The 8,604-nt window shown below is 34.9% G+C and overlaps 1 protein-coding gene across 1 annotated transcript; it reads right to left on the reverse strand.

Moving 5' to 3' along the window:
* Positions 1-1,092: 1,092 nt before the first annotated feature.
* On the reverse strand, positions 1,093-2,597 carry LOC114733675 (UPF0481 protein At3g47200-like). The gene is made up of 2 exons (XM_028921176.1): positions 1,796-2,597; positions 1,093-1,691 (listed from the first exon to the last, which is right to left on the reverse strand). Exons 1-2 carry the CDS (start codon positions 2,595-2,597, stop codon positions 1,093-1,095), a joined length of 1,401 nt encoding a protein of 466 aa, XP_028777009.1.
* Between the last annotated feature and the right edge of the window lie 6,007 nt (positions 2,598-8,604).

Below are 8,604 nucleotides of genomic sequence, written 5' to 3' on the forward strand. Positions count from 1 at the left end.
TGAATAAAATTTTCTTTTATAAAAAAATAACTATTTGATTTTTATTAGCCGTAGTTATTTAAAAGCGGAAGACATGAATGCATAAAAATCTCCCCGATTTAGGAGCTACTAGTTATCAGTACCACGGGATAGAATCAATATGCACGGTTTATGGCCTGATAGCCCGAAAGTAGATGAGCATCAAGAAGAAAATTGTGCTTTTGATTCGCTTACTGTGTTTTCGTTGAATTTGGAACCACGTTCTGATACTACGATAAAGATGAGACTGGTTTGGAGAATATGCGACCTTATTTTACTTCTGATGGACACACGCGTATACACACACACACACACACACACACAACTTTTCACCATCAATTCTATATCATAAAAATATAATTCATATAAATCTTCTCAGGATTGATGTTATTTTTAGTTCTTAAAATTTGACCTCAATGTAGTTCTTAAAATTTTTGGATCTGACCGTGTTCTAGTTGATGATAATAATGATGGCGGCGGTGTGGTGAAACAACATCGAAAAATGGCAAAAGGATAAAGGATGGTGAATAGCGGCGGTTATGGAAGATTTTCAAAGAAGAGCGTGTTTGGACTTAAAAAACAAACAAATTAAACACGCAGGGAAAGCACCAACTGGGCTTTGATGCCAAATTGAGGTAAAATAGGAGGAGAAAAGAGGTTACAAAGAGCAAAGAAGGGGACATAAAGAACGGAGAAGAGGAAACAAGTCAAGAGAAAATGATAACTGCAATATCATTCAATAATCAAGTTTGTCATAGAGTGAAAACCCTAGATATAATTATACTTAAACAAATAAAAATAATAATAATAACTACTCCTAATAATAAAAATACTAAAATATTAATGAATCTAAATAAATCCTAAAATGATAATAAATCCAAATAACTAGATATCCTAGAAATATAATAAAATCATAAATATTTCTTTTCATATCCCATCACGGTGAATTTGAAAATATTATATCATTGACTTGGTTCCACCAAAAGGAACACACGTATTTAATTTAGACGGGGTTTTTATTCAACACTAGCATCCAAGTGAACATAATGGATTCCCTGCATGTTTGTCTAAATCTCACTCTACAGCCCGTATTGAATAAACGGTCTGCGTAATAGTAAGACCAAACAGGGCTATACCGGAAAAAACTCCGGCGATCCTCCATGCAGTGCCCAAATAGATATATGCGAGCCTGAAGAGCCAGAATTTTGATCCTTCCACAAAATACCGCAAATAATGCCACGACATTGTGAAAACGAGGACGCGACGTCCCGCCACACCTTTCACCTCGGCATTGTTCAATCCCTCACATATTGTCCTGTATCTGGAATCCATTTGTTCCGCGCCGTTTGTGATGCTTTGGAACATTTTCACCAAATCCTCGTCGTTGATGGCCTCGTTATGCACCGTGATGACTCCTTTGTGTTTAAGCAGCTTGAGATCGTCAAGAGAACACACCAAACCTTTGAAAAAGTAAGCGTAGGAGGTGAATTTGTAGCCGATTCCAGTCAAACCGATTTGCTCCCAAGCAATCAAATTCCTCCATTTCACTTCTGTCGCTTCTTTTATGTGCAGCGTTGGGATTTCCAGTTTTCCTCCTTCAAATGTTATTTCGAAATTGAACTTGTCCACGAATTCCCTGAGTGCAGCAGTCACAATATCTGATTCCTTATTGCCTGCAATGTTGCAAATTAATCGGGTGACTACTTCATTGATAACTCATACAATAATAGTAGTGGTAGGGTTAAATTACTAGTTTAACAGCATGTACTATTATTACCGTCAGAATACTTAGTTTCGGAAGCCTTGCCGATTATTCTGATTCCAAAAGCCTGAAGCTTTCTAGCGCAGCGCTGCAGTTGCGGATGCTTCCCGCGTTCCTTTTTGTTTTCATAGGTATCAGGGGAGCACGAGTGGATGAGGTGAAGGAAATGAGCACCTCCGGCAAGGTTGCATTCAAAGAGTGACTCGGCAAGTTGTTGGGGAGAAGGTACAGACTTGTGTTGCTGAGCAGTGAAAAGTCGCTCGTGCAAAATTGTGAGGAGGAGGAAAGGGATTTGGTTCTCGAGCAGCGTGAGATCAGTGAGAAGACGCAACATCTTCTCCTTGTTATCCATGGGAGGATCATCAGTCCTATTCTCTTTGAGCCTCAGCAGAAGCTCGAAGAGATAGCAGGCATCAAGTAACATGACTCTGGCAAACTCCTCTGCTCCCATGTCTATTTTCTCCACATAGCTTGCCCGAATTTGGCCCTCTATGGTTTTAATGGCCTTGCAGCAATCTTTAAGGGTCTTCTTCATATCCTCGCCCCTTGACCCTGAACGCGAAAGAAGCGACTTCATGTAGCGCCATTTGGTCACTTCCATGATTTGCAGGTCGCTTCTGCTGGTGGCCCTGTGGATGGTTCCCATGGCCACAAACCGAGGCCTGTAACAGTAGCCTTTGTCTTTGTCTTTGTCTTGGGCTTCAGCTTCGGCTTCTCGAATTTTGTTTGGAACCCTGCAAATACTGCCCGTCTTTACTATATCTAGATCCACGCATCCCAGCGCCCTTTCAATTTCAACGATCCATTCACCTCCCATTAGGCCTGACAAACGACAGTGTGAAGTTAATATCAGTGAAACAAAAATAGAAAGAATGACATCTACAGCGGCAGTGCGTACATAGCACATCTCACCTCAAAACTCAACAAATATCACTTCACCTACTTTATTTCCGCTTCGCCAAATTGGCTGCACGCCTGCACCTGCCCTGGTGTCCCTCACATCGCCATTATTTATAACCCCACACACTTGCTCCGAACTATTGCATTTGTTTTTGTTTTATTTTTAAAAAAAATTGCTACAACAGCATGATATTTTATTTTTTAATGATTTATAAATTTCACATAAATTTATTCACAGGCCCCTAAGTCAACAAGTGAACCAAAAATCATGGCAAAAAAAAAAAAACAAATAAACCGAAACATCATCATTCATCTGCGTTTTCCCACAACGATTCCAATGATTGTGATGAAAAAAACTCCAAGTACATCTACTTTTCCTGATGGACTGAGATTTCATGTTTAGAATTAAATTGAATATCAAAGAAGTTCTTATATTAATAATCGGACGTAGTATTTAAGATCAAGGCTAAAATAAAGATAGAAGGAGTATTATATTCAATTTACAATTTGAGTTGCGCGATTGACAAGTCAAATTTATGAATATTAAATTCCTATAATCCTAGTAGTATTAAATGAAATGTGGAACACCTACTTGTAGTTCTTTTCTTTCTTTTTTTCCAAGAGACTTGGAACCTACTGTAGGCAAATTTCTTTTAAAAAATTAGCAATTCTTTGCTGACTTTGATTCCCCCCCCCCCGGCGGTTTTAAACTTATTTGTTTTCCCCATACAAGTTGCATAATCCAAACAAATAAAGTGGAGATGTTGACTTGAATGAAGAAGTAAGAATTCATCCAAGCAAATTAAAAGATGATATTAACGAGGGCAAATCAAACCCTTAATAAAGTGATTGTTTATTTTGTTTCACAAGGATGAGCCGATGGAGGGAGATAAAAACCGGTTTGGAACCTCTCCTTTTCCCTTCTCATCCTTTTCCTTTCTCTTCATTTTTTAACTATTAGATTAATATTTTAATGATTAGATTTAAATATTTTTAAAGCTATTATTAAAATAGTAAATTATAACAATAAATAAATTATAAATTATAAACTATATTAAAATTTAATTTTAATGATTTGCAAGGGCACTAAATTTTTTTAAAAAAATTTTATAATTACTTTATAAAAAATAAAATTTAAATTGTTGAAATATGTTAATCTAACAATTAAAAAAAAGAAGAGGAGGAAAGAGGATGAGAAGAAAAGAGGAGAGGTTCCGAACCGGATAAAAACTAATTTAGAGCATAAAAGCTGCACTTGAGAGGGGGTGTGCCATCGATCGAAGGTTGAGGTTGAGAGATAGATGACCATGAACTCTCCAAAAGGTAGAAATCATGAACGTGATGACGCAGAGAATAGAGGAAACGGAGGTGATGACATTTTTCAGCAGGGTGTGCTTCAAGATATAAGCAACGCTGTGGGAAAACCCTCGCCCGACCTGCATTCGGTGCTCATCACTTGATGAGCACTGGATATTCACCATCTCCATTAACCGTTAAAGGTAGATCGGATGCTCAAAGTGTAGTAGTAGGAAGATTACCTTAGCCACATGGTGCGTTCCGAGTTCGCAGTCGTCGTCATCTTCTAAATTGTGCAATTTGTATATCATATTAAGCATCAATATAATTAACCTTTTCTTTTTCCTGTGGTATTTGCTTACTGAACTTCAATTGGAAAGACGTTGAAGAAAGAACTATAGTGAACCACCTGAAAGTTCTGTGCAGTATTAAGGAGCCGACAGCGAACGTGGGGATTGAGATGGTCGTTGCAGCGTATCTTTTGAAGCTTAAGAGACCCTCATGTCATGAGACCAAGAGCGCCATGGAACAGGCTTTGGCCGCAGCAAAGGCGTTGTTCCGTGGGGAGCAACTACTCTCTAACAGCCAAAAATCGTTTGAGAAAATACTCTTCAGATCCAGACTCTAATTACTTTGCTGCCAGCGTTTGCAACTAGCAAGTTTTAGGCGATGATCTCTCCGCCAAGTTATCAAACTTCATTTGCTCCTTCCTGTGTTTGCTAGTTCTTGTACTTTTATTTCTCTTTAATTTCCTTTTGTGCAATCTGGCTGCTGCTCTGTAAGAAGTTTCTCGCTTCTGCTTTATGAATAAGAGGGCTCTATTTTTATCCTATTCTTTCGCTACTTACGTTCATCCTTGCATTGTTTCGAATCAATCAAGAACCACATAGATCACACAATGAGAAAATATATAAATCATCACTATAAAATCTCTTACATGGATATTAGATATTTGTAATTGTGATTTGGATCTGGAGTCTTTTGCAAGCTCATCGGATACATATCAAATCCAGTTTCTGCTGGCCAGCGCATGCAGACACCGGAATTCGAAGTTTGACATGCCGTTGTTTGAAGCGGAGCAGCTACCCTCCGAGACCCAAAAATCATTTGAGAAGTTAAAGTACTCTAATTTGCAACTTGCAGATGATGATCTTTAAGTTTTACTACCTCGCGATATAATATCCATCTAATTTATTTGAAGAAATTAAGGAAGCCCAAAAATTGTTAACTTATAGTATCCTACCTCCAATTTTTAATATAAGAGTTAATTTGACATTCAATTAGATCTTAAATATAAGACTATAATTCATTTTGTCTTTTGCATGTATCTATTTTCTTTCAAGATAATCTTTGTAGTAGTATACATATTAAAAGTTTCGTCAAATGCCAACTCTAGCTAATACACATAATTAGTAAGGATATTTTATAAAAAACAATGCTTATTTATTATAAATAACTAATTTAATTAATTTTTTTAATCTACTCAAATTAATTAACTTGCTCTTATGTTAAGAACCACAAGTAGTATGATACATGGTCTCTCTATAATACTTATATGTATCATTAAATGATATATGTCGGACAAATTACTTTAAAGAAAAATGATAAATACAATACTTTAAAGTTATTTATTTAATTTTCTTAACCTCTTTAAATTAATCAGCTCAATTTTAGATTAAAAATTAGAGATAGTAGGTTATCAAAGTGTCTCAGTAATAATGTTTTACTTAGTAGTTTTATTTCTTTTTAATCTCCTTTTGTTCGTCAATCCTCTGGCGTGCAAGAAGTTTCTCGCTTCTGCTATACGAATAAGAGGGCTCTAATTGATCTTGGGCTCTGCTTCTTTTATTATCGTTAAATCTCTAAAAATAGAGTTTTTGTTTGACATCTACATGTGTTTGATAATATCCAGATGTGGATGTTAATTAATTCGTCAATTCCCTTCTCCAAAACCAGAAGTGCTTGCAGTTGGGATTTTTCTATTTCCTTCCCTTCCCTTCTTTCAAAACATATTCTTGGGTTTTAGTAGGTTTAACTGTCACTACAAAAAATTGGGTTTTCAGCGACAACATTCAGCGGCGACACAATTGTCGCCACTGTAGATGCAGCTTTCAGCGGCGATATAAAGCTTGCCGCCGCTGGATATCTTTTGAGCGGCGACTTTATTTTGTCGCTGCTGATAAGTTTCAACGACGGCCGCTACAGCAACGACCTGGCCCGCTAAAACTTTGCAGCGGCGACTTTTGACTTTCAGCGGCGACTTTGTCGCCGATGAAAGTCAAATTTTTGTAGTGCGTTCTGTGCATTAAGCTGTTTTGGACCATTTTAAGGCAGACTTTTGATCCAGAACCCGCAGTTAACATGCAAACCGGAGCGGGTTTTCAATAGCCGGACGGGTCAAATTTGAGCAAAAGAGAAAGAGAAGAAAGATCAAGACACATCTAAGAGGAGAAAAAACTGGGGATGAAATGTGCATATTTAAAATACCTACTGATATGATATGAAGTTTTGCAATAAATGATGAAAAAAACACCAAAAAAAACATTGTAGAAAACTCAGGATTCATATCTCTGAAACACCATTTGTGCTGCAAAGAGAAACAGACAAGGGTATGTTGGATTGGCGTTGGCAAAACTGACTTCTAACCCAACTGACTTTTGTAACTGAAGTTAGAGTAAAAGTCAGTTAGTATAATACAATTTATGTTTGGATAGATGCTTTAAAAAGTCAGTTAAAAAAGTCAAAAGTTGTTTGGATGATTAATAGAAAAGTTAGTTTAGTTGTAAAATGATTGAAAAAGATATGGAGTAGTGTTTGAAATTTTATTTTTAATGTGATAATAATTTAAAAAAATGTAAAATATTATGATAAAATATAAATAGTTTATTTTTAAAATTATAAAATAAAAATATTTGTTACTGAGAAAAATTTGAAAATATATTGTAGATAATTAATTAAATATACATAATGAACAAATATGAATATAAATTAAAATATTATTTGGTCTCTAATTAAAGTAAATAGAATCACATAACTAATTAGATCATAAGTTTTGCACAATTTTTCTATGAGTCAGTTAGAAAAGTTGATTCAGATTGCGTTGGATAAGTCAGTTAGAAAAGTTACTTTTTTTCATAAGTCAGTTAGAAACGAAGCTCAATCCAAACAATCTTCTGAGTTGCAATAAGTCACAAACCTCAGTTTCATGCTTTCCTGTATGCTTTTGGCATTCCAAACGGTAATCCAAACAAGCCCAAATGCTCCGGTGAAGAAGAAGAAGCAAAGTTGAGGAGTTGACAGAATGAAGAAAGAGAAAAATATGTAAAGAAGTAAAGGTTTGAGACAGATGAAAATTTTAGAGAGAAAATGAAGTTTGTAGACTATTGATTAGGCATGAGAAGTCATTGTTAAAATTTTAATTGTCCATATTAATTTACTTCTGAAAAATTTAGCGGCTTGTTCAAAATAAAGAAATATAGAGGCAAAGGAAGTCAATTTTGGATGGAAAAATATGGCCATCAATTTGAGACCTTTGGTGTTTCTTTTAACGTTAGACTTATCTTTAATTATGGAGAATTTAATTAATTATGGGATAATCTTAAAACTACATTTATGGGCACAAATCTCAAAAATTTTTAATAAACAATTTTTTTGGTTGACCCTAGTATATATCTACTAACGGTGGCAGTGACTAACCCTCTCGCATCATAAACTTTCCAATGGGACTTCAATGTTGGCCATGAGACACTCTCCGTATACACCCCTAATAATCAAATCTCTAACTAGATGTTTAAAGAATCCAACAAATACCAACTGTGCTATAGCTTGTGATTTCAATAAAAAATATTTATACTATGATATGATTTAAAAATAAAAAATATTATAAAATTTTAAGCATTCAATTGTTAAATATTTTTAATTATGTTTATGTATATGTTTCTGAGTCATATGGTGTGAGATTGATTGTTAAGTGTTGACTTGTTAACGTGCTACTTCTTCCAATTATTTTATTTTATTCGGACATATGTTGTAATGTTGTCAGCTTTTTATTAGTTTAAATTGACTTAGATTTTTATTAGTTTAAATTGACCATGTCCATATCAATATATTTGTATATAATATTATTTTAATTTAATTATCTTATTACTATTCTGGCAAATCAGTTCCAATATTATAAAATTTGAAGCATCAATTGTTAAATATTTTTAATTATGTTTATGTATATGTTTCTGAGTCACATAGTGTGAGATTGATTGTTGAGTGTTGACTTGTTAATGTGCTACTTCTTCCAATTATTTTATCTTAATGGGACATATGTTGTGATGTTGTTAGATTGACTTAGATTCTCTCTCTGATTTAAAATTCGGTCTGCCTTTTAAAATATTGTTGAGCACCAAATGCGGTCTTCAATTTGTGAGGTGTAGCTGTAGAGTTTAAGTAAATGAATTGCTAGACTTAGGGTATGTTTGGCTCAATAAAAGTTTAGATTATATTATTTATGTGCTTGTTTCGACCCTTCAATTATTTAACTCTACCTTTTCTTATGGCCTGCTGTATTTGGCGATCAATGAACTAATGGAGTTTGAATAATCGCATCTCAAGAATATAGTATGATGGGAGAAAGGAAC

The sequence above is a fragment of the Neltuma alba genome, unplaced genomic scaffold (assembly GCF_004799145.2).
Source record: "Neltuma alba isolate B1F8T4 unplaced genomic scaffold, ASM479914v2 tig00002605_pilon, whole genome shotgun sequence".
In the NCBI taxonomy this organism is placed as follows: Eukaryota; Viridiplantae; Streptophyta; class Magnoliopsida; order Fabales; family Fabaceae; genus Neltuma; species Neltuma alba.